This window comes from Poeciliopsis prolifica, unplaced genomic scaffold, assembly GCF_027474105.1.
Source record: "Poeciliopsis prolifica strain line A6 unplaced genomic scaffold, Auburn_PproV2 SCAFFOLD005, whole genome shotgun sequence".
Lineage (NCBI taxonomy): Eukaryota > Metazoa > Chordata > Actinopteri > Cyprinodontiformes > Poeciliidae > Poeciliopsis > Poeciliopsis prolifica.
In genome coordinates this window covers 8,763,951-8,790,212 of record NW_026562380.1, presented here as the reverse complement: position 1 = coordinate 8,790,212, position 26,262 = coordinate 8,763,951, and the positions used below count along the sequence as shown (strand labels likewise).

General features: G+C 40.7%; 2 protein-coding genes and 1 non-coding gene across 4 annotated transcripts; all 3 read left to right on the top strand.

Annotated features, from left to right (window-relative positions):
• The first annotated feature begins 371 nt into the window (after positions 1-371).
• Positions 372-11,361, top strand: pprc1 (PPARG related coactivator 1). The gene is made up of 14 exons (XM_055029462.1): positions 372-464; positions 2,220-2,306; positions 2,403-2,546; positions 3,893-3,970; positions 4,061-6,032; positions 6,964-7,017; positions 7,839-7,899; positions 8,093-8,157; positions 8,324-9,029; positions 9,117-9,320; positions 9,419-9,497; positions 9,583-9,704; positions 9,956-10,107; positions 10,906-11,361. Exons 1-14 carry the CDS (start codon positions 384-386, stop codon positions 11,004-11,006), a joined length of 3,906 nt encoding a protein of 1,301 aa, XP_054885437.1. The 5' UTR covers positions 372-383; the 3' UTR covers positions 11,007-11,361.
• On the top strand, positions 9,733-9,872 carry LOC129360201 (small nucleolar RNA SNORA50). Its single transcript, XR_008605988.1, has one exon. It is a non-coding gene; the product is annotated as a small nucleolar RNA SNORA50 (small nucleolar RNA).
• A 1,816-nt stretch (positions 11,362-13,177) lies between the features above and the next one.
• On the top strand, positions 13,178-26,214 carry oga (O-GlcNAcase). 2 transcript variants are annotated; one of them, XM_055029466.1, is made up of 19 exons: positions 13,178-13,690; positions 14,510-14,561; positions 14,654-14,751; positions 14,899-15,029; positions 15,145-15,316; positions 15,403-15,501; positions 15,617-15,901; positions 16,345-16,503; positions 16,584-16,774; positions 16,916-17,170; positions 17,256-17,459; positions 18,154-18,328; positions 20,228-20,281; positions 21,683-21,768; positions 22,757-22,861; positions 23,217-23,308; positions 23,390-23,582; positions 23,673-23,832; positions 24,216-26,214. In XM_055029466.1, the coding sequence occupies exons 1-19, from the start codon at positions 13,525-13,527 to the stop codon at positions 24,350-24,352; spliced, it is 2,814 nt and encodes a 937-aa protein (XP_054885441.1). In that variant the 5' UTR covers positions 13,178-13,524; the 3' UTR covers positions 24,353-26,214. The 2 variants fall into 2 exon arrangements, with proteins under 2 accessions (XP_054885441.1, XP_054885442.1); XM_055029467.1 differs by lacking the exon at positions 20,228-20,281.
• Positions 26,215-26,262: the final 48 nt, after the last annotated feature.

Genomic DNA, 26,262 nt, shown 5'->3' with positions numbered 1-26,262 from the left:
GAGATTTTTTTTCCTATCAAATTGATACTTTATTTTTTTGATCCCTGCTTGATGTTTGGTAAGCTCTATAGCATTTTTGCTTTGCACGATTCTCCGTTTCCCAGCGGGTAATCATAATACACTATAGGAAAAAAAAACAGATATTAGTATTTAGTAAAATGTTGGTTGCTTGGGAAGCCGTGCAATCAGGTTTTGTAGGCGAACCAGGAAAGAGAACTACAGACAAACAGAAAACGTCGTCACGCGACATTTGACCCTCGGCGTCATTCTGCGTCATTTTGCCGGGATTGCTGAACCACGTGTTTCCTACCGGCTCGTTCCTCGCCTGATTCACTTAGTTTTTCATTCTCAAACGAGGCCCCGGTAGGGAGTGGGCAAGCAAGATGGCGGCGCGGTGGGGAACAGGCGAGGAGGTTTTATTACCATGTAATTTGGATTTATTCCCGCTGGAAACACTAGACGAGGTGAGGAACAACTTGTACTCGTTTTTCCCCTCCACCGGCTGATATCTGTGATGGGAGTTTTCTGTGTCTTTCTAGAGCAGGGCTGTTGCGTTGGCTGTGCAAAGCTGGCGTGGGGAAGTGACACGTGGATGAATGAGTAGTACTGCTCCATCAAACAGTATATTTCACGTGTTTTTTTTTTAATAACAGAGCGTTACCAATGTGTTGTATCTTTTATTGCGGCATTAGACTAGAAGGAACTTTTTTGCTGTTTTGATTTCTTTCTGCACGAGAAAGCGTTACTGGGGCTACTCTGCTAGTGATAGCCGGGTTCTTAACTCAAAAATAACAACAACATCTAAGTAAGACATAGTGACAGCTGTGTGATACTATTAAATGCTCGCTTTGGATGACTACACGTGGTTTATTTGCTGTTAGATGTTGATCACGAAGCTTATTGAATGCATTTTCTCTCCGTGTCCAAGCTAATGCTCACGTGGTGATGGTGATGAAAAAATGGCAGTCCAGCTCAGCTCACATTTTCACCATAATGCAAGATTTAAAGTGGTTCGGAGTTGAATTTGTTCAATCTGATTGCTTTCCTGAGTGGTTCAGACAGCAGCGCATTGCAGCAATGTGGAGTAACTCTATGTTTACTCTACGATTGGAACCAGTACAGTCGCAAATGATCACCAGCACTGGGACTGCAGTAGCCATACCGGTTTTCATTCAAACAGACTTGTGGACTTAAAGCCACATGTGTTTATTCACACATGCGCAGGAGGGAGGGTTGTCTTCGCATTGTGTTCTCAGGACATTGACTGGCAGTGCAAATGAAGCGTAGGAACACCTTGTGGAGTAACTCTTCCGTGAATGAGGGGTTCTAATTACACACTTTGCTCTACAGATTTAAAAGGATAATAATGGAGAGATGGAGAGCCCTGCTATGGTTTGTTGTAATGCAACACGTGGGTTTGGCAGCCTTCCTGTGGACGGAAAGAGGGAAGGCTCAAACATGTCTGCGCAGTAGATAGAAACACGTGGGTCAGTCAGTGTAGGGGCCCCAATGGATTAAAATGAAAGACTGGGTTCTGTGTGTGTGTTTCTCTTTTCATATATGCCAAAGAAAAAATGATGAACATATTGTTGTTCTTTTGTGCATTTTAAAGTGTAGTAATTAACTTGCTCCAATGGAGAAGTAAAATTACCCTGATACCTGTTTAAGACAAGTTAGTAAACTGTGTAATTTAAAGGAATGTAGCATTTTAATTTGAGATTGTCTTGCAGCAAGTAGTTGTGTTTAAAAAAATGTCATCGCTTTTTCAGAAAAAGCAAAAAAAAAAAAATTTCCTTGGTTAAGACAAAACACTCTTTGCCTTTTTGCTACTTAGCAGTTAGACTATTAGGTCTTATTAGCTGATTTTAGCTGGTTTATTAGCTGGGATAGAGTCTGCAGTTGACTTCTTACCAGTCTTAAAATCAGGCTCCTGGGTGGGGCTCCTTTGGTTGTCTGTCCTGGTAGAAACTTAACAGTCTTTTTATTCTCCAGTCCACTCACCTGCAGTGTGCTGCAACAGGTGGAGGTAGAAAAAAACTCCCCTGCTACACTAATCACTCTGGGACTTTTTCTGGTATCTCATTAAAGGATCTTTAAATCTAAAAAACGAATACTTTTGTTATAGATGATTTGATGCATATTTATGAGATGACATGATTTGCCATTTCTTTGTTTGCCGCCATAAAAATTGGAACGTTTATCCTCTTGTCTCTGTCCAGCCTGCAGAGCTCACCTCCGGGGAAAGCCTCCAAAGCTGCATCGACCCCTCCATCCTTTCCATCTTCGAGGACGTGTCAACATTGGAGGCGAGACAAATTATACCTTTGCATCTTAAGAAAAAGAACGTTTGAGGCTTTTATTTCTAGAGCTCTGAATTAACAGATAAAACAACTTTAACCCAGGTTGAAGGTCTCGATGAACAGAGTGAGGCCACGCTGCTGACAGCTTTGACTGAGATACTTGACAACGTAGACAATGAGAACCTGTCACCGTTCGACACGCTGCCTGACTCAGACATGCTGTCCAAGGGCCGGGAACACTCTCCGGTGAGTGCTCTCATCTCGTTCTCTCAAAATCACTTTTGTCTTTGAACATGAAACACAGAGTAAAAGGGAAATTAGAATTGTGCATACATACCTCTCTCTAGAGGCAGAATACGGTTATGCGACCTGAAACATGTTTAGAGTATAATATCCCTAAATCTTCTGTTTTGTCCTAGTTTACAGTCGAGTTTGTTTCCACTCAGGGGTAGAGCTGATATTTTTTGAAACTAAGGGATAGGCAAGAAAAGTCTTCCATCACTTGAGAATTAATTTCCAGCTGTACAACAGGAATGCTTGGCATTGCATGCAAACACAAAGTTCAAACTAGTTCAACACTTCAGCTCTAGTGCTCTACAGAGATGAATTGCTACCCAGAGCAAAATATTCATATATAACAAACCCCAAATAAAATCAGACAAATTGTTTCATAGTAGCTGCAGTTTAAAATCTAAGCAAAGTCACTCTTGATTGTCAGAAATATGTTACTGTAACACATCAGTTACAACAATAAAAATACATTTTCAGCACAAAAACTAAACTCAATTGACTTTGTCACACAGATTTCACGTAATGACTTATGTATTTGAAATCAAAACTCCAAGAAAACATGTGGAAAACTGTAATAACAAAGGTGTTGTCCATGTAGACCTTTGTCTGCATGGACAAAGGTCTGCAAGTACGATAGCAAGTAAGAGGAGACGGCTCTGGTCAGGATTGCTGCCTATTTGCCTGAAAACATATTTTGCTTATTTCAAGTTGGTTACACTGCAACAGAACTGCAATCCCTCCAAAGTTGGAATAGATTTCCCTCATTAACAGATTTGTTATACTTGTAGCTTTCGAGATGTAACAAAATATGTGTTATATGAAACATAAGCGTTTAAAGATGATTGTTTTCTATCTATTAAAAACTTTGCTAACTTGAGAATCTGTCCTTTGTTCCTTACTGCTGAAACTAGAAGTTTATGTTGTTCATTTAATAATACATCCATTCTTGACTGATTTGTTGAATGGTCATAACCATTGTAAAACAAGGATAATAAAGGTGGGAGGTGGGGTTTAAATGTTTTCAAGTAAAAATACCAAATACTCCTGTTGTAAAATTTAAAGTTAACTGAAATATAAACTTTGAAGGAGTTTAAAGTGGGAGATGAAAAGAATAAAAAAAGGAAGAATCTGTGTTTCAGAGTAGACATGTGGACGAGTTCCCTCCTGTTGATTTAATTTGATTCGACTTGCTGCTGTAAAAAAAATTAACCTAGCCAACTGCCATGTTTCTTGGAAATGTCCTGGTAGAGGGAGCATACCCAATGAGTCCAAACGTTAATATCATTATGCTCTGTCCCCAGCTCAGGAGAATGCTCTGCCTGTCTCTTTCACCTCAGAAAGACTCGCTCTGTAGCACCAGGCCGTTATCAGGAGGAAAGGTAAAGTATTCACTCATAAAAACCCTTTATAAAATATTCCAACAGACAGATGGAGAGGTTTGACTGGATGTTTTCCTTCTTGGTGCCCAGAACCTGTCCAGGATGCAAGGGGGTTGTGTCCAGAGGAGTGATGGGGAGGAAGAGGAGGACGGCTCCTTCACTCAGAGCCCAGACAGGCTAGAGCCTTCTCCAGACCCTCCAGGTTGGGAAGGTCTGCCAATGCCACTCCCTATCCTCTTGGAGCAGGAGGGTCAAGATGGTCTCTCAGTCAGCCTGGAAGATTTGGTCCGGCACATGCACCCATACTGCATGGCCATATCAGTAGAGAATGAAGAGGGAGATCAGATGTTGCCCGAAGGGGGAATAGTGCTTGAGGTTGTAGACCAGAGTGAAAACGGAGATCCCATCTTTACCATCCCGAACATGGATCTGTCTTATCCTCTTCATCAGCCGCTCCCAGAAGACGAGATCAAACCAGAAGCGGCAGAAGACGACCTGGCCAACAGTTCAGAGCATATAGTAGTGGATGATGAAGATGATGTCCCTTTTAGAAAAACCTTTGAAATCGCTCCTGCCAATACGCCAATGGTACCTTTAGATGTGAGCAATGAAGTCAAGAGGAAAAAGGAGAGAAAAACAACAAGCCCAGCAAGAAGGAAAAAGAAATGTAATGAGAAGCAGCAGTCTGAACTTGTAGAAGGAAGGGTCCTCAGGAGTGGCAAAGTCAGAAGTGTGATAACTGATCCCCCCAAAAAGCCTCAGAAAGAGTCCGGTAAAAAAAAAGTGCACAAAAGCCAAAAGGTTCCTTCTGCCTCTTCTCGACCTGATCCACTTCTAAAACCTGAAGGAATAAAACAAATCAAAATGGAGAAGAAAAACACCACTGTAGCTCAGGCTCCTGAAACGAACGAGAAACTCGTCTCACCTCTGGTGCCCGAATGGAGCGCAGCCTTTACACCCGAGGAAAGTCGGCTGACGTGTTCAGCTGCAGCTGTGAGCTCTCAGCAGCCCAGCAAAACACCAAAACAGTCAGCCACTGCCCCAGAAGAAAAAGAAAGCTCATCATCTGCTTCCTCCGTTTCCCTCCCTCTGATGTCTTCAGAGGCCCCTGTAGCTGCTTCAGTTCCCGAGATTTCCCCTCCTGTCAGCATTACCCCTGCAGTCCCAGAGGCCAAACCCAAACCGCTCAGCCTGGAGGAGTACAGACGACTCCGGCAGCAGAAAAAGCCTGCTCCGGTGGAGAAACAAGACAAGAGTGTCACCAGGTGGCCCAGCCTTCCAGAGCTCCCCAAGGAGCTGCCCCCTTTGCCTCACCTTCCAGACCCTAACCCCAGGGATCCCAGACGTTCAAACCCTCTGACAGCAAGGAAAGAAGTGGAGGAGGTCAAACCTGCCTGGCGGCCGAAGGGGCCTTGTGCACCCCCCACCCCAGAAGCTCTGCTGCAGCCGCCAGCCTACATGATTTCTTCATCCACCAAAGCTTCATCCGCTGTTCCTGTTTCTAAGCCCCAGCTAACACAGGCGCCTTCCAAACTGCTCCAAAATCCCCAAACTGCTCCCCCTGATTCAGCAAAAACTCCAGCTGCACATCCAGATGCAGCTGCCAAGCCTGCAGAACCTTATGTGCCTCAGAGCTTTGCTCCTCCTGCTTCTTTAAAGCCTTTAGTCCAACTTGTGTCTTCAGCAGATGGGAGATGTTCCCCTTCTGAGTCAGGAAGAAAAGGTGAAACCGAGTCTATTAATCCAAAGTCTGTACAGGACACTAAAGTCTGCCCAGAAACCACTACAGATGTACACAAACCCACAGATGCTTCCCAGGATATGCCTGGGATCACCGTTTCTACCTCATCAGGTGGCCCACTCACATCCGACAGAAAGTCGTCCAAACCCACAACCAAAGAACAAAGTGTCCAACTCTGTCCTGCCGTCTCTGTGAATCCCCATTATCACCAAAACCATTCTGCTCTGGCTGAATCTAAACAAGGATCCACTACAGCCGTGAAACCACAAAGAGCTAAGAGCAGCACGCAAGAGCTGATCGAATCATTCACTAGTGAAATAGGTGAGTTTGGTTGCTTCATAGAGAACATTCTAGAATATTTTATTAGCGATGCACCAATAAATATTTTAACTACTTGACTTGCCAACAGCAAAATTGGGATCCATCAGCTGTAAAAATATTTTTTTCTCTATTCTTCCTGTCATTGATTATTTATATCAAGAACAGAAGGGACAATTTATTAATATTTTAAACATGTTGAAACTGTGTTTCATTAGCAATTAGCACAGATAGCAATACAGCATAATCAATGTGCGTGTATTTGCTGGGGAAGATTTCAGAGTATCTGAACTTTCTTAAAAAAAAGTTTAAATTCATGTATTTAAAATTAAGGCCAGAAAAATTTTTTTAATTAAAGTAAATGGACTATCCTACCTCATTCCCAAAGGGCTTTGTCTTGAGAGGACTATTTAATCTCATATATTTCTGTATTTTTTATTTTTTAAATTAGTTTTCTGTCAGAAAAGTTTGGTTTGTACTCAGACATCTTCATTGCCTTCTGTAATTCGATATGGTTGAGGCTAGTGATAAACCGTCAGCTAATACATCCTTACCACATAGTAAGGATGTATTAGCTACTATCAAAGGTAAGTACAAATTTATCGCCAGTTGCCTGGAGGAAGTTTGTACATTTCTGTGGAGATGTAGGTGTTTAATTCTTTTTCATAAAGGTCTTAAGAAAGTCTTAAAAAGTCTCATTTGAGTCAGTGAAACCTGCAAAAACTCAATATGAACAAAAATGTTTTCGTTTCCAGTCAGCATATTAAGCTAAAAATCAGCCAGTTCCATTTTACAGCCAGCTTCTTGGTGCATCGGTAGGCTTCTCTTTTCGCTAGTATAACTGTGAGCCAGGCATGTATGTTTGAAAGTTCAGTCAATGTTGCTCTGGTACTAAACCACTGTAGTTATGAGTGTAACTTTTGTGTCTTTAAAGGAATTGAAGCTGCTGATTTGACAAGCTTACTCGAGCAGTTTGAGGAGACTCAAGGTAACCACTGTTGATTTGTTACCATCTGCACCCACTCTTTCTTTTTTTTTCCCTTTTAAAGTTATACTTTCCATGCAGTGAATCTTCTTTGAGGTTGTGATGTTCAGAACCACAGTGGGTCATGCAGCTCTACTTTAGTACTAAGCTAAAAGCAGCCAGAGGATCATTTTTCATAGTTTCATAATGGTGACGAGTAACAGCTCACAACGCTGCAGCACTATATTCGGTTGGCAGGAATTGAACACGTGAAGGAGTTATTTCATGTTAGATGGGCGTTTACTTACATTTTGACCAACAGAAGATAGTCAGACACGTTTGATTTGTGACAGGTTTTAGCTTAAAGGAGGATTTGTAAGAGAGATTGGTTCTGCAGGGGGCTCCTGTGTTCTCTGCTGCTGGAATTCTGCCTTGTCTGCGGATCCATTTAACTGTCGCCCTGCTGTCTTTGTGTGGGCGGATGCACAAGAGGCAGCAGATTAGAAACAACTGGTCGGGCTAAGCAGTGCATGGCAGCAAATCCAGTCAGAGCTACGCAGGGCCGGTATGAGATTCCCACGGTGTCGACGTAGCTTCCTATACCAACACAGATGATGTAACATTTCAGTGGTCTTTACATCACAACTTTTAAAATCCTTAGTAAGCCTTAATAATGGTTGCCAGGACATGCCCAGTCAGTACTAGTTAAATAATGATTTCTGAAATCATCTAAATTCATATTACACCGTTTCAACTGCATGATATCGCTGTGTCTTTCTGGCATTTTCTTTCCCAATAATGTCCATCTGCTGACACATTCATATCCCTGTTCCCTATTCTTTTAGCAAAAGAGGAGAAATGTGTGCCGGAGGTCTCTGGTAGAGCAGCAGCTGTAGGAAACTCGAGGTGAGTTACCCTACAGCCCTTTACGCTGCTCTGAATTACTGATTCAGTTCTAGTGTGTGGAGGTGACCTAAATTCACCTTTTGCCAAGACCTACCGCAAAAAACTCCCATTTGTCGGTCCTCATGTCTAAATTAGGCGTGAAGACCATCGGAGCTCTGCTAACCAAAGTGCTAACACACTGTTTGCTTTGCAGAGCTGCATCTATTCCAGAGAAAGCTGTTAAGTGTGAAAAAATGAATGACCTCTCCAATGCTGCAGGTAATTTAGTCAAAACACAATTAAGTCTTTGTTCAGCTTTTGCTTTAAATTAAAATAAATTTTGCTTCGATTCGTTGCTTTAAGATTTAGTGTCTGAGCTAAAGCAGTCAAAGCACTGAGCTTGTTGGCAAACATTAGGTGCTCAGCCTTTCTATTTTCTATTCAGCTCTGACTCCCAAGACCGCTTCTCCCAGCCAGATGTGGAAACCTCTGGCCCCTGCGGCTCTACCGGGAAAGCCCAATAGCTCTGAAGCTCCCAAGTCCACCCACTCCAAGGTGATCCAGATAGAAGCCCAGCCTCTGCACCCGGTTAGGGGCCGTAGTAAAGTCACTCCCGCTGCTGCCCCCGTGGCCCCAGATCTGGCATGCATGGATCATGACTATTGCCTCTCCAACAAAAGTGTTCCACCTGGCGAATCAGGCAAGCGCTGGAACATTAAACAGCAATCTGTCTTCACCATTAAGCCCCTCAGGGAACACCCTCCAAGCCTACCGCCAACACTTCCACCAGTATTTGCAGCATCTCCACAGGAAGCCACCTATTCTGTGATTTCACCCAGAACTCAAGATTGTCCACAAACCGTTCAAGCCCAGAAGAACAGAGATGTGTCGGAGCAATACTCCGTCGTGAACACTTCTGATTTTTCTCCATCCCAGCAAGAACATGTCACAAGCCCCAGAATGGGGTCATCAAGGAGGTCCTACCACCGATATGTTGCTTCTCGGACCCCTAGTCCCAGCTGTAGTCCCAAAGAAAGAACTCGTGGACGTTCAAGAAAAAGATTTTACCGCTCCCCCAGCCCAATGTCCAGCTGCTCAGACGCCTACACCTCTAGATCCCGATCTAGGTCCAAATCTCCGGCAAAGAAAAGGTTTGTTTTTTGGTTTGTTGATCCATCGTTATTTGTAACAAGTTCTTTAAATTTTTCTTACACCATTTCTTACTTTTTGTTTTGTAGGTATCGACGCCGCAACTCAGACAGCAGTCTTAGCTCCTCATCGCGATCCTCCTCTCGCTCTTCTCCCTCTTTGTCCCGGTCCCCTCCACGGAGGCGGAGGTACTCTTATTCCTCCTCACACTCTGGGTCCTGGAGCCGCTCTACGTCACGATCCCCTTCCCCTCAAAGACAAACTCAGTGGAATAGAGGCAGGGGGTTGCACAGGTACTTGAGTCATTCTTTTCTGGGTGCTAACCATTATTTTTGTAAACATGGAACAAAAATAATGGTTAGCTTTAAAATAACTTTATCTTCTCTTTCAGCCCCTCATACAGGTCTAGATACTCTACTGGCATGAAAACAAATGTGGAAGAGATAAAGAGGCGCAAGGAGAAAGCCATTGTAAGTTCAGAGTAAAATTTTATGTCCAAATTAAAATATTTAACTTGTTTCTAATCTAATTGCGTCTGCTTTTTTATTTTTCCAGGAGGAAAGACGGGTTGTTTATGTCGGCAAAATTCGAGGAAGCATGACCCAAAGAGAGCTCAGGGAGCGCTTCTCTTTATTTGGAGAAATTGAGGAATGTACCCTGCACTTTAGAGAACATGGGTGAGTAAATCTGTTTAATATTAATCGATCGCACTGTCTTTGAACCTGGTGGGTCTTGCTTATGACCTCCTTGGCCAAGCTACAGTGCAACAGCAAATTCAAGCTTGTTCATAACTGGGGCCTCCTGGCAACATCCCCAGGTCGCCTTTTTAAAAGCAAGCTACATTCAGCAACTGAGGTCTTCTAATACTTTATGTGGACACTTTTGTGTTGAAACTGAAAATAAATTGTTGAAATGTCTTCTCTTCCAGGGATAACTATGGGTTTGTAACTTACTACAACACCAAGGATGCGTTTACAGCCATTGAAAATGGCAGTAAGTTACGTAAACCTGATGAGCTCCCCTTTGACCTCTGTTTTGGTGGAAGGAGACAGTTCTGTCAGTCCAACTATGCTGATTTAGGTGAGCATGCCAGAGGTTCTGCTGTTCCCCCACATGATTACAGTGGTGTTATGAAAAAACACCACTGTAATCATGGGTTGCAGAATATTTGACATGGTTTGTTTAGTGCTAATGCTGCTGTCGCCTCTCGTTAAATTAGAATTAGTAAATTGGAACACTCTGGCCATTTTCTTTATCCCTCATTGGCCCTGATTACTCTTCTTACATTATCTTTGGTTCAGCATTGGCTGAAGATGAACAGTGTGACAGTTGTAGCTTTATATCCTGGACATGTTAGTGTCTGGTGGGACTTTATGCAATGACTTCAGCCACAGTTAAAACCATGTGAATCTCATGTACACTCTTGAAGAACTTTTATTTTCTCTCGCACTTTTTCCTTCCACTAAACTTTCCATTAATTGCTTAAATACAGACCAGTGAACAGACAACTTCTTCAGCAAGGACCTTTTGTGACTTGAGCTATTCCAAAATAATAATCCGATTTTCTGAGGAACATAATTTTAGGTTTAGTTTAGCTGCAAGCTATGATCATCAGAATTAGACACTTGCAGCTCAATGTCCTGTGTTACGAATCTTTAGGAGTTTCACTTTTTGAAATATGTTAATTTACTGAGATTGCTCCTGTGAATTATTCCATTTAAAATTGTACATTGAACTATAAAAAACCAGAATAATTTAGACTTGAAACACTTCAGCTTATGTTGTAAATTCTCAGCTTGTGCTGCTATTTCCAGAGTGATACAAATTTCAAATTTTAATGTTGCTATCTTTGTAATATATTTCCCTTTTTCTTTTTAGATTCAAGCAGAGAGTATGACCCATTTCCTACAAAAGGCAAATATCATGCACTAGACTTTGACACTTTACTGAAGCAGGCTCAGCAGAATCTGAAGAGGTAACAGGAGGTCTGCACCAGGAAACTGCTGACCCTTACCTCAGTCGACTGATGTCTCTGCACCTGCAACACTGTTTTTACATTTTGGTTGCTGAATCATGATTATTTTTGTGTTCATTTCTCCAAGCTACCACCTTCTATTGAAGTGAAAATTTATAATGAAACTTTAAAAGAAGTTTAAAAAAAATGGAATAAATGGGAAAAATGTTTCTTTTTATTTAAATGTACAATTGAAATTAAATTGTATGGAGGGAATAATTTTAAAAGTAAAAAAGGAGTTGAGCTTCCTTGTTTTTGGCAGAGTATGTAATGCATTTAAATGTACTACACACTTGAATTAAAAAAAAAAGCCACACTAAGGTTTTGGTGTTGTGTTTTTGATTTTGCATCAGTTGCTGTTGTTTTGAGTTAACCACTGATTTAAAAAAAATATCTGGACACATTGCAGGATTACAATCCGATCTCCAACCTTTCATTCGTCATCAGAGTTATTGAAAAAGCTGTTTTCAACAATTATGATTGATGTCTTTCAATCTGGTTTCCATGCTCACCACAGTACAGAGGCTGCACTTGTCAGTGTTCAAAGACATCCACATAGATCCAGATCCACATAGATCCATAGTGCTGGTTCTGTAGGACCTTGGTGCAGCGTTCAACATTGTTGAGAGCTGGATTGGTCTCTGGTGCAGAACTAAATTGGTTTGAGTCCTGCCGAAAGAACAGGTCATTTTAATGTGTCAATAGGTAACTTCATTGGAGTGGACAGAAGTGACAAGCAGATGCCACAGAGTTTAATTGTGGGGCCCCTCTTATTTAATACCTACATGCTAATGTTGCCTCAGATCAAGGAAAAAAGGTTAGTCATGATGCACAACTCTGCAGTATGACTACGAACCCATTCAAACATAGAGCAAATGCACAGAATAAATTAATGTGTGGATGTGTCATAACTTGCATTAACAGACACAAGTTATTTTTGGACCTCAAGAAAAACGATCAAGAGTCGGCATGCGCCTTCAGCTATTATAACTGGAAACCACTATTCAGGCCTGAAATCTGTGTTTAGTGATGGACCCAGATCTGAACACCAAGATACACACACAAGGACAATTACAAAGTCAGCCTTCCATTACCTGAAGCACATTTGCAGAATTAAAAAACAAATGTCCCAGAAAATCTAGAGAAACTTACTCAAGTGTTTGAGCACATCACCCTAGTTCTAAAGTTCTTAACAATGCTCTATAGACTTTAAAATACTTTTAGTTTTTAAATGGCTGAAAAACAGCATCAGAATACATTAGAGATCTGTTATCATATTCACCTTACAGACCACCCAGTTCTATTGGGTCAAGTCTACTCTGCATCCCCAGAATCAGAAACAAACATGGAGAAGCTGCACTGAGTTTTATCATGTAAAGCACTTTGAACTGCTTTGTAGCTGAGATGTGCTATATAAATAAGCTTAAGTTAGTAGTCTGTAACACCAGTCAAACTCAACTTGTTTTTACTGACATGTTAGCAATTCAGTCCATGTGGCATTAGGTAATGTTGACTCCACAAAAAGTACCAACGGAAGATCCAAAGATTGCTTGGGAATTGCTGTTAAATGTTTATTTTATACACTAGCACCTATGTTTATTTGTGTTGGAACACAAAGAGGCTTTTTGAAAATCATAAGGCAGGAGGTGAAAAAAAACATTGTTGCTTTTTCCATCTGCCTAAGAATAGAAATCTGCAATTATTTTTTACCATAGTATAATGTATTTTAAAAAAGCTGTGGAGATAATTTACAGTCACTGAACATATGCACAAAAAGCATTTTAAACAGATGGCATATTGAAACATTTTTAGTAACCCTAACCTTTTATTCAGCTTAGCTTTAGTTTTTGAGTAATAAAATTACTATTTTTTCCATCAACACTTGATTTACTTATTGCAAAAATATAACAAATTATATCTATTTTTTATATCTGTATTAATGTATATATAATTTTTATCTATTTTTTAAATCTAATTATGTAAATAAAAGAAATGTTGGTCTTCAGTTACAATGGCGTCTGCAGAGAAGGTGCTCTCTCTTCACCTAAGAGCTTTGCTCTGTTTTGTCACCTCGAACCGGTTCTGACTGGTTTGAGCCAGTCTCGTGAGCATGCGCACTCGGTGTAAACAGGAAGAACCAAGGAAAAGTAGGTTAAATTTATCATAAAGCGAAGAGGATGGTCGGAGACAGACGGTCGAGGGGTTTTCTTACTTTATAAATTTGTCCACATGCGTAGTATTCTTTGTGGCCTAAAATTGACAACAATTTTAGAAACACTTTGCAAAAGCAGGTTTTGAATCTTAGTGAAGAATATAGTCGCTAACACCGTGAGCTTTACCGACGTTACGCGGAGAGTGACGCGGTGCATTTCCTTAGGGGTGCCTGTTTGTGCTAAAAACCCGCATTTGGTTTGCCGCCCGTTTTTCTTTTTCTTTTCTTTTTCCTCCGGATTTTGTGATTGTGTCAAGGAAATCCGTGTACGATGGTTCAAAAAGACAAGACTTTAGACACTCCTCCGTTAGATGTTGAGCCGAGCCCCAGCCCAGTCTCTGGAGAGGCTTGTGTGGAGGCCCCGGGCCCAGTGGCGGACTCCAGCATCGTAGTGGAAACAACGGGCCACAGAAAATTCATTAGTGGTGTAGTTGAAGGTAATGATGACTAAATATAAAAACGCTATCTATATTATTATTTGTTTTTTTAAATGATCTGTAAAGAGTGAGACATTGAACGTAGAAATGCTGCAGTGATAAGATGTTCTTTGTAATTTTGTCATTATAACAATGATGTGTTCCCGGAGGCAGGTAGATTAAATTTTAATGAGACTGTGAATGTGACATTAACATGCACTGTGTTGAATGGGTTTTTTCTTTGCTTGCACCCAATGCATGCTCCCCATCCAGGGTTTCAGCTCAGTCTGGAAAGCTCTGGAATCTACATTGATCGCTTATATAAAAATAAATAAATAAAAAAAAGCAGTAAAAAAGATGGATATCCCAAATATAATCGTTTATCGTCCAAGATAAAATCGGGATTCATGGGAAATGGAAGATGTTGTAGGTCGAGTTGCATTCAGGTTTATTCCTTTGTCTTTCATTTGCCCCATGAAAGCTTACCTCCCCCCAACTCACATTAGACCTATAAAATGGAGGCATTTGGACAGTTTTTTGGCCTTTAGATGATCATGGATTATGATTTTGGATATTTCTTTTTGCCTCAGACTTATCATTTCAAGATATTATAGATTTGAGAATGCCAAAAGGCTATAAAATAGTCTAGTAAAATAATATCAAATGGGAAGCCAAAATTAGCATGTGTGCATGCAGCTTTAATGTCCTTTCCAGCTATAATTCATATCTGAGGGGTAGGTTGTTTAATATGGCAGCCTTGGGGGTCAAAATATGCTGGCAATGTGAGTTGAAATGGAAAGAAGACTGCGTGGAAACTCATTATATGTTTTCTTTATGCAGGCTTTTATGGACGTCCATGGACTATGGAACAGAGAAAAGAGCTGTTCAGAAGGTAATGTGCATTCTTCTAATTAACGTTGTCAATAAAATAATATGTTATTTTTGATTATGTCACTGATTATTCTACATTACCAAATTACCCAGGCAACACAAGTGGGGGCTGAACACATATCTTTATGCACCCAAAGATGACTACAAGCACAGAATGTTCTGGAGAGAACTGTATTCAGTGGAAGAAGCAGGTGAATTTTTTTTGACTAAATTTCTTTATAAATTTCTCTTTATGTCCATAACATAAGGATGTTGTGCTTAAGAAACACGAATCATAGTTATTGTTAACGGTGTGTGTTTTTTTTTTATTATTTATTTTTATCTTATCTGTTTTGCAGAGCAACTCATGACTTTAGTTAGTGCCGCCAAGGAGCATGGAATAGAGTTTATATATGCCATTTCCCCTGGATTAGACATAACCTTCTCTAATCAGAAAGAGGTTTCTGCACTTAAAAGAAAACTTGATCAGGTATTGAAATATTTTAACACTGGAATAAAATCTTAATTATGGGCACATCCCTAATGTACTACAAATTCACTTCTTTGTTTTTAATACCTGCCATCTTTTCTCCTGCCCCCTTCAGGTCACTCATTTTGGCTGCAAATCCTTTGCCTTACTTTTTGACGATATTGACCACAACATGTGCCCTGCTGACAAAGAAGTATTCAGCTCCTTTGCTCATGCTCAAGTTTCTCTGACTAATGAAATCTACCAGTACCTGGGAGAGCCTGAAACCTTCTTGTTTTGCCCTACAGGTACTCCCTCTTTCTTTGCAATTTTACACAGTTCTCAACGCCTGTATTATCATTATTTAATTATTTTCTTCTTTGCTGAAATGCAGAGTACTGTGGAACATTCTGCTACCCAAATGTCTCCCAATCCCCCTACCTCCGCACAGTTGGAGAGAAACTCCTGCCTAGCATTGATGTGCTGTGGACAGGTGAGTGGAAAAGTGTCCTTTTATATGAGCATCGTTTCAGTAGTTCAGCTAAATCTCACTGGTGTGATAGTTGCGGAATAAAATTGTCTATTTTAATATGCTGTACTCTCTGTAGGTCCCAAAGTGGTTTCTAAAGACATCCCAGTGGAGTCCATCGAAGAGGTGTCAAAGATCCTGAGAAGAGCCCCTGTTATTTGGGACAATATTCATGCCAATGACTACGACCAAAAGAGGCTCTTTTTAGGTCCGTATAAGGGCCGCTCCACTGAGCTGATCCCCCGGCTGAAGGGAGTCCTCACCAACCCCAACTGCGAGTTTGAATCCAATTTTGTCGCAATTCACACTTTGGCCACCTGGTACAAGTCTAACATGAACGGTGTTCGCAAAGATGTGGTCATGAGTAAGTATGAGTCAAAGCAGCAATCTCAGCTTGAAAAGAGTTGCTATGCAGCTTTGAAAAGTTACATTTCTCTCAATTTTGTAAGTTTGGAAAAGGGTACAAACACTTAGAATTATTCTGAAGTCTACAAAACGGGATTAGATAATCCTATTAAATATGCACTCATGCCAAAGAAAACAGTTGCTCAAACAGGCTTGGTTTAGATCCTAAAAATGATTTCTACCCAAGGTATTTTGTAATTAGAAAAAAATTGCACTGAATAATCTGAAGTTTGTTTAGGGTCTCCCATCCATCTGGTAGATTTCAAAACATTTTTTGTCCTTTCCTCACACATAGGAATTTTTTGAAGTTAAATAAAACTTTTGTGTGAACTCTACCAATATGAAATTGTGATAATGTAGCATAATGCTTGTAAGTTATTAATTTGCGTCTCCCTGGACCAGCTGACGGTGAGGACAGCACTGTGTCCATCCAGATCAAGCTTGAGAATGAAGGCAGTGATGAGGAGCTGGAGACAGACGTGCTCTACAGCCCACAGCTCGCTTTAAAGCTCGCTCTGACAGAGTGGCTTGCAGAATTCAGTGTGCCTCTCCAATACAACAGTAAGTGAAATCCCAATCAATATTTTAGGCTCTATGTTCTTCAAGTGAAAACCCAGTGGATTAACCCTGTGCTCCTTCAGGCCGACAGGTGCCTCAGAGTGGTGCCAAAAGCACAGCTATTGATGTATCTTCCATGACAGCTCCGTCCCTTTGCTCCTCCACGTCAGTCACTACTGTGTTCCAGCAGCCCATTATGTCTCCTGCAATGCCCCCTCTCCTCCTGGATCCCCTCCCACACTCCTTTTCAAAAACAGCTGAAGAGGTAGAAGAGGTGAGATTTAGATATTTGTTAATTCTAACAATTATTATAATGATGAACAAAGTTGTTAATACTGTATCATTTCTCGTTCCTGCGCCCGTTTCATTTCAGTTGCTTTTCAAAATGTATATATGATTTACTGTGTCTATGCAGGTGGATGTGGAAAAGAAGGATTCAGATGAGGAGCCAATGGAGATGGTGGTGGAGAAGCTGGACGAGCCAGAGGCAGAAGCCGATCCAGAAGAGAAAGACGTCGCTCCCATCTTGACTGACAAAATGGCCGAGGACCTGAAGCCCATGGATACAGACAAGGAGAGTTTGGCTGAGTCCAAGTCTCCAGAAGAGTCAATCCAGGAGGATTCTGGGAGTGATATTGCTCCTATGCAGACGGATGATCAACTCAAGCAGGTACTAAGATTCTTTATATTTGAAGCTTAGGACAAAAGTATTGCAGAAAAAACCTCAAAGTTCAAAGTTTTTTTTTTGTCATCAGGATCTGTATGTGCCCGGCCCCGACGAGAAGCCTCTGTTCACACCAGAACCTCCAACACTCGAAGACCTGTGTCTTCTGGCTGAGCTCTTTTACCTGCCTTACGAACATGGACCCAAGGCCTCACAGATGTTAAAGGAGTTCAACTGGTTGAGAGCCAACAGCAGCGTCGTCAGCGTCAACTGTAAGAGAAAAGAAAGTGAAAAGGTGAGATGATTTTTTTTTCAGCTGGACCTTTCTGAATAGAGAGACATTTGTGTGAGAAGTGAGGTGCATTATTAACTGAACCAGCTGGTAATGGAGTTGAAAACAAAATGGTGGATTTGTACTACCCTCAGTGTCCATTGGGTGGTGTTGGTATGATGGTAAAGTGACTGCTTGCTCAGTGTTGAGCCATTCTTGTTTGTTTAAACAGCTTCCCTCATATTAAGTCATCTGTTACTTTTCTGTAATGATGTTTTAGCTCATTACAGTGAAAAAACACAGGTATAAACAACAGAAAGATCAACCCTTTAATTATTTAAGCTATATTTGGAGGAAAAATTTCACTGTCGCATATTAAACCAAAATTATATATTTTCTCTGAAAAAGTCAAAACAAGAAATCTTTCAGATTTATGCTGTAGTTTTCACTAAATGAATTCAGTACAAACACAAATAACAACAAAGACAAGCCGGTTTAATTCATCTCCAGATCAGATCAAACCAAGACAAAGCAGGCAGATTGATTTTGTTTATAATGCCTATTGATATTGAACAGTTACCTAAGGAAGTCAGGCCGACTCGTGCTCCAAATCGAGCATTAATTTGGATTTGGATACAGACAAGGAGAGTCTGGCTCAGTCTCCTCGCCTGTGATTAACAATGAGTATTTAATTATCTTTCTGGATCTTTGCATTCAGGTGGCTGAATGGCAGCTGCGGGCAGAGAAGTTTCAAGACATGTGCTGCTCCGTTATCCACATGTTCACACGGCTGTCCAACACAGCCAACCGCACCATCCTGTTCGACCTCTACCCTTACATCTGGGACATCAAGAGCATCATGTCTATGGTCAAGTCTTTTGTCCTGTGGCTTGGTACGTACTGAGGAGCTTTGGGGCCTCTTTGTCTTGGCAAAAAAAAAAAAAGTAGCTTAGAGTCTGATATGTATACACAAACACGTATTTGTTAAAAGAAACTTTCAGAAAATTAGATTTAATGGAGCAAATACTTAGATCAGTTATTGATTAGGAGTGTAGATTTAATAAGTAAAGTTTATTTAAATTTCAAAATTATAGCATCTTCACAAAACATTTGTACATGACAATAATCTGAAGATAGTTCTATAAGCAATTTTACACAGATTAAGCAGAATGCATCAAATTCCTCCTTTTGAACACATGTTGATTGTTTTCTGTAATTTACATGTTTTTACGTCAGACTGAATGCCGCTTGCACTGCTGGCAGCCTCCCTGTAAATCAAACAAAAAGTTCAACATTTACAATATCCAGTATAGATAATGCCACTACAGGGTTACTGCTGCTTGCTGTGTGTCCAGTAACATCACTGCTACATTCCCACTCAGACACACTTGCCTCCATTTCTGTCTGTGGGGACGGCATAGGGGAAATCTCTATACCCCCTGTTTCATGCCCTGGCGCGCACGCGAGCTTGGAGAGCAAGTTGACTGACTCATTGTTGAAGGCCATTCTGGTGCATAGAGAAAAATAAACTCAAACATATCTGAAGTGTTTTAGCTGAAAGTATTTGAAATATTACTGAAAGTAGTTTGCAAAATTGCCTCAGAGACGAGGCAGGTGGTTGGATGACGATTATCCCCTGATTTGTTACCGCAGTCTATATTAGGCATGGGCCGGTATGAGATGCTCGCAGCAAAAATACTGAAACTTGCATAAAAATGCAGAAAATCAATAATCAACCTGTTGTTATAATATCAATAAAATCAGAACACCAGCTTAAAGTAGTATAAGCTGGTGTTCTGATATATATATAATTTTTTTTTTTTTTTTTTTGTGGAATAGCACCAGTGTATAACAGAAATTAGCTATATAATTAATAGTCTGCTTAGGTAGAGAAGAAATGCTGCTTGTAGCTTGCTAAATGTAGTTCTTAAGCAGTGGTATGTCTGAGAGAGATGTGGTCCAGCTTTAGTTAAACACAATCACTGTCCACGCTTTTTTAAATTAGAAATATTTCCAAGCAGATGATTTTGTCTTTCCTGTAAATGAGGGAGAGGTTTTGTAGTTCTATAGCCAGCTGGTGATATCAGAAATAGGTGGGGGAGGGTCAGCACTGCATTTTCTCTGGGAGAAATCTGAGTATACAAGCTAGAATTTTTCACAGCATTGAAAAGCCGTCGTAGCAACAACCGGCTCATGCCTGATCTTTAGCGTTAACGTTTAAAGAAAGGAGCTGGTCTCCTGCCGTGGCAGCAGACGTGCCTCTACGCACTTGTGTGCGGTTAAACACTGGATACAGTTTGAGTGGCATCCACTATTGGAACGATGTCTCATTCTTCCAGAGTTGCATTGATTACCCCGAAGCACCAGCATGGCCTGTAGGTTACTTCCTGTAACCCAGTTTCATTCACAGGTTTCTTCCCTGTTCAGCTACTTTGTAAAGCTGGGATCCTAGCCAACAGAACACAGCAGGCAGCAAAACCTGCTCTGGAAAAAGGCTTCACTTCACACATTACACCTCTGACTTTACCTAAAATGGACATATTTTTCTATAAGCCAGAGACACTGAGAAACTCGGTCTCCATATTTATTTAATTCAATTTTTATCTGCTGCTGTGTTGCACAGTTTCTTAACGCTATGTTTGTTACCTTACACGAGTTGTCTCATCAGATTACATGAATTTCCCTTGATAGAAGCCTTGCAGCCGGCACTTAGTCACAATCTCCCTAAATGTTGTACTAAGAACACCTACTAATAACTATTTTCTACTGTTTTCTCCCTTCGCTATGTACAGATGGAAGAATCCACAGTACAAGTTTCTACTGCTATTGGATCGACAGTGGCCGATGTATGCACAATGCAGGCGTTGTCTCTTTCCTTTGTTCATGTTTGAATTTGATCTATGTTAAAAAAAAAAAAAAAAATCTAAAACCAAATTTATTTATGTAAAACAATTGAATTGGAGGAAAGGAAACAACCCTCCGGATGAAGTCACATCCTGCGCAGCGATTTTTAAGCTTGAATTCCAGTGGTTAACTCCCAAAATTTCTCTCTTTAGCGGCATCTTCCTAACTTGTTTTTTGTTTCTGTCAGTAGGCCTAAATAAACTCTCAGACCAGCCTGATGCACCTGCCCAGAGGAACTTGAGTTTTGGCCTCAACATTAAATGTATACATTTCTAAATAGAGGAAGTAAGCTCACATCCACAGGAGCTGGATTAAAAACAAGCAGTCGCTCCTGCTTCTTGTTTACATTCAGCTGATCCAGGTGATTCTGGTGGAGGTAAATCCTCAGAGATTGAGCTTTTTTTTTTTTTTTTTCTTAAAAATAAGAGAGTAAAGTTCAGTTCAGGGTTCCTTCATGCGGGTGCATCTGCATGCTGTGCTGTCAGCTCTTCCCAGGACATTGTTTTGATCAGTGAGGTTCATGTGTAAAGCAGGGTTAGGCGTCCTGCACGCGCGCTGCATTTGGCTGGTCACATGACAGGGCTTCTTGTCAACCAGGTACAGACTTCATTAGCAGCTGCTTTATTCAATCAGTTAAAAAACCACGCGTGCTTTAGATATATGCTTTCTCTGCTGTGTTTTGACCTCGTAGTTATCTTTTACTTTTATTGCCTTCTTTTTTTTTCTCTTTTTTTTTTTTTTCTTGGAGTTGTTTTATCTGTGGCTTTTAATATCAAAGTGAGAGGCCCTTTTACTCTGGAAGTGTGCTGACTTCCTCTTGTTCAGTCTTCCTGGTTTTTAATGACTCGTACTCCCCCCCCCCGTCATGTGACAAGGCAGATGAACTGAGAATGTGACTTCACACGGGGTGCTAAGATCAGTGGGGTGATGGCAGCTAAAGCTTTCTGTTGTGAGCCATAGACAGAACAGTTTATCCCACTGTTGGTCAGTAGTGTTCCATCAGCAGGAGGAGTATTGCCTTTCTTTACACACGAAGGTTGGAGGAGATTAAGAAAATGAGCAGATGACCTGCAGCCTGAGACTTATAGCTGGTTAATTTTATTGCTAAACACATAATCATGCTTTTGAGTTTCACCACAATTCCACAAACATGAGATTTAGATGCCTGAACCCCATCACATCATTGAAGTATTTTTATGCACCACTAATTTATTCCATTTTATGTTTAATAAATAATAAACAATATATATATTACATATTTCCCCCTTCATTCCCCACTCCTTTCATCTGTATCAGAGCCCCATCCTGTGGTAACAATGTCCGCTTGGCTCTGCTCCTAACAGGGTGTCGTAGTCAGTCCTCAGCACAATTCCCTAAAGGAGAACAAGAGTCCTGGGCCTTTAGGGGAGGTCTAGCAGGAGAGTTCCAGGTATCTAATGCACCGAAATAATGGCAATAAAAAAAAAAACAGTGCTGTGGAAGACAGCGGTAAATGTGCGGAGGTATGATGAGGTTTGGTCTGTCAAAGGTGAGCTGATCGTAACAAACTAATCCTGTAACATCCAGCTTTATAACTTTGGAGAGTTATCACACTCTCTGGGTGGAATGGCAATTTTCCCCCATTTTATAAAAAAGCCTAAAGCCGTTCAATTTTTTTGGGCGTGTCGTTTCCTGGTTGACGTCTTCTAGTTTCTTTCAGCAGCTGCCAAAGGAGATGCTGTATTTCCCTGGCGCAAGCGAGCATGGCTAGGTTTTCTTTTCATGACATGTCATTTCTTTGCAGGAAAGCACAGCGCAAAAAAATTATAAATAAAAAAGACCCCTGTGTTTGCGAGCGCACGCGCAAAAAGCATCGCAGCGCAAGCGAGTACGCAAGCCTTTGTGCAAAGGGAGAACTCCAAGATTAAACACACCAGCCTCCTCTCTAAAACACCACTTCCATTTGGTATGCCGTTGAGCAAAAGGACTCTCATTTGATTTCCACCCCTCTGTTTTTTTTTTTCTTGGAGTTCTCCATATTTCTGCGCCAGCATCATTATTTTTCTCAACAGGAGGGTCCTGCGCAAGCGTAATATTGCGATGCCTTACCAAAGGGAAAGGAGCATCTCCTTCAGCCAGTAAAGCCTTAGTCAGACCAAAACAAAACCCTCACTTCACTGTTTGCAAACACTTGTGTTTTTCTCTGCTCCGAGGAAAAAGTTAGAAAAAAAATGGTGTTTGCTCTGGGTGTCCACTGTCAGACCAACAAGGAACTTTGGGTCATTGATTAATCTGAACTTTAAAAGTCCTTCGCTGTCTTTTGCGGTTCGTTTTGGGTTGACAGTGGCACGACTTGGCAAATGCACAGTTAGGCAGTCAGCCGACGCAACAGACTGCCTGTTCTGTTAAACTGAACCTCTTTGTTTTGATACCCACAGAGATTGTTGCCAATAGAGGGGGCAAACGATCTTTTCTACCAGCCTCCACCTTCTTTGCCAACCTCCAAAATCTATACAATAAGGCCATACTATCCCAAAGATGAGGTAATGTCCCTTTGATTGTACTTTGGTGTGCCACATTTCTATGTTGCTTTGCTTTAGACAATAAAATGTTTGACGTTTATTTAAAAAGGACATTGTTTAAATGCATTTTCTCATGCATTTCTAATATTGCATAAAATAATTGCTCAAATGAAAAAACTGCAGAATGTGCCGATTTACTTTTCCTGATTACTCAGAAAAAGTAATCAAATGACTATTCAAGCTAATTACTCTATTTGTCATCGGATTAATAGCTTGAATAAAGATTACTGAAATAATCGTTAGCACTAGTAGCAATTAGCCAGCTTCATCTAAGAGCATAAAACTTAAGCGATCACTGTGTCTGCTTCTCTTTCAGACTGCAGTGTATAAAATCTGTAAGGAAATGTACTGTGAAGGGATGGAAGATGAGCCATTCGCTGAGGGGGAACCTGACCTTATTGGGGACAGGTAAAACATCAATACGAAAGTTGACATTAACCTTTGACTGAACCTACAAATCGTTGTGAGTGACCAAGCATCTGATTGCAGGCTGGTTGGAGGACTGCTGACGGTGAGCTCAGACTATGGGTTCGTACTGGAAGATGACGAGGGGATCTGCGGTTACGCTCTCGGCACCGTAGATGTGAAGCCTTTCATCAAAAAGTGCAAGTTGAGCTGGATTCCCTTCATGCAGGAAAAATACCACAAACCAGACTGTGAAAAGGATCTGTCTGAGGCTGAGGTACGATCTCACTTCATTTGGATTGGCGTCCTGCAGCACTGTGTCTCCTGTTATTGACTATATTGCATGGTCTATGTTTCATTTCTGTAGAAGATGATTCTGAGTTTTCATGAGGAGGAGGAGGGTCTACCGGACTCTTTCCTGTCCAATTTCCCGTCTCTCATCAAGGTGGACATTCATGCCAAAGTCACTGACCCCAGTGTGGCCAAAAGCATGATGGGATGTCTGTTATCTTCTCTTAAGGCCAATGGTAAGTAGTAGCTGTTCCAATGATTGGCCTGCCTGTACGTTTTTTAGTGTATTGCAATAATTCACATGGTCAAAATGAGTTACGTGTGTGTTTTGAGTTATGTTGTGTTTGTGATTGTAAAACTTTATTTGAGGCCAAATAGCTCAAATTCAGCCACTCAGTCTGACTCAGTTGGTAGAGATGTTCCCCAAAATCACTTTCCACAGGTGGTTCTACAAAATACTGACTCTGAATACAAATGCATGCCACACTTTTAATATTTTTTGAAAACCATAGTTTCTTCCACGACACTTGCACATCTTTGATCTGTTTAAATTCATTTTTTATCAGAATACATCAAAGTCTGTGGTTGTTGCATGATTATTTTTTTTCCTTCCTCTTAGGTTCCCATGGTGCTTTCTGTAAAGTTCGTCAGACTGATAAACGAATGTTGGAGTTCTACAGTAAACTGGGATGTTTTGAAGTGGCCAAAATGGACGGCTTTCCCAAAGACGTCATCATTATGGGACGCAGCCTTTGAAGAAATGCACAGCGCCAGAGCGAGATCGAGTCAAAACACCTTGAGCATTTTTGGTACCTTCATGTGGATAAAACTTTGGTTATTTTTATACTGCCATTAAATTCGGGCTCACCCCAGGATGCCCTGTGATTTTTGGATTTTGTGTAAACAAGCACAAGAATCGCACAGAAACCATAATTCACCCTTTAATGGGTGTAGCTCAGTTGGATTTGGCAGATCAAGAGCCGAAACATCCAATCAGAGGCCACTCCCAGGTAGTAACATCAAATGGTGGCCCCTACGATTGTTCTTGTAGGACCCCAAGACTTGCCAGTACATTCATCCCTCCATTCATCATCCCTCTTAAAAAAGAGATGATTATAAACAGCTGCAGCTATGAGAAAAAGGTGGCTCCTAACTTGGGCTGTCATACAACCTTCAGCCTATTTTGTGATTACACAATAAAGATGTTGACGGGAGTTGGACGTCAAACAGGAAAAGAGATGCTAGAAGAATGTGTTAAAAAAAATTTTCTACATGTTACACAGGGAGATAAAAACCTGAACATCAAAGAAAGTGTTGATGAAAATTTTCCAAGAGGTTCTTTGAATTTTTGCTCAAGGAGCTGCTAACATTTGCTAAGCAATAGAAAAGCGTCCGCATGTTCACAGCGACTCATTTTTTGTTGTTGACACTTTTCTTTGCTTCACTCCCCTCCAGCAATTACTCATTAGATCGTCATATTTGATTGTTCATTTCATTTTAAAGTTTGTAGCATCTTCTGGGGCTTCCTTTCCACTATTGTTTTTAGTTTGCTTATGCTTTTCTAGAGATTATTAATTGTGCATTGAGTTTTTTTCCGAATTGCAGTGGAATATCTACTTAATCCCCCCCCACCCCTTTTTTTTTTTAAACAAATTAAAATGTATCATCGGGACCAAAATATTTAAAGTTTCAGTAGCCTTTGGGTTGAGGCGCATTGGTTAAAAATACTTCACTTCTACTGTAGTTCAACTGTTTGCTGTACACTTTAAGTTATTTAATCACTGCTTTACATTAACCTCTGATTTCTCATACTTTCATTCAAACGAATGTAATCTCAAGACGAGCCTCTGTTGGCGGTTCCATGTGTTTCAGCTGCAGCTTTAAAACGCTCGCTGAATTTCCGTTGGCCTCTTTCTACCCGTATGTTGATTGTTTCCTGTTCCGACTCATTTCCATTCGTTTCTGCAAAATGTATAGTTTTTCATTTTTCTTTTTAGTGAAGCACTTTGGCTAATAACAGGCGAGTTCTGTTGGTTAAATGAAGATCAGCGGTTGTTGTCCCGTAGCTGCCTGTCAATGTGACGTTTCCAACCTGTACAGTCATAACGTGCATGAGGTGTGTTGGATTTGCTGTGGCTGAGATTGGTTACAGTCGCCTCTGACGTTACATAAAGAAGCATGCCACTTTTGAACTACATGCATAAAAAGTGTTGTGCTTAGATGGTTTGTAAATATCATTTGTGAAGTATAAAAAGGTTTTGTATATTATTTTTGAAAATTGCTTCCATTCTGTTTTAGTGGAAAGAAAGCAGAATGTTAACCTCTTGTTAGACAGAGCCGTCCCACTGGTCAACAAGAAATGAAACTAGCTAACAGACCTGCTCTTCTGCAAATGAAGTTGGTTTTTAGTTTCTTGACTCTTCCAAGAGGATATTTTACAGTTTGATGCTTGTGTCTTTTTTTTTTTTTTTTTTTTTTTTTTCCTTTTTGCCAGCTGCAGAAATCCCTCAGACCGTACAGTTCAGGTTTGGGGATGGGAGTCATTAAAGTGACTGTTTATTTCTGTACAAATTTCTATGTAAGATAACATTAAACTAATAAATCGTATAAAGATCCTGGTTTGTGTCTTTGTTTCACAATTTTTTTTTTATCAGTCTAACGTCGAA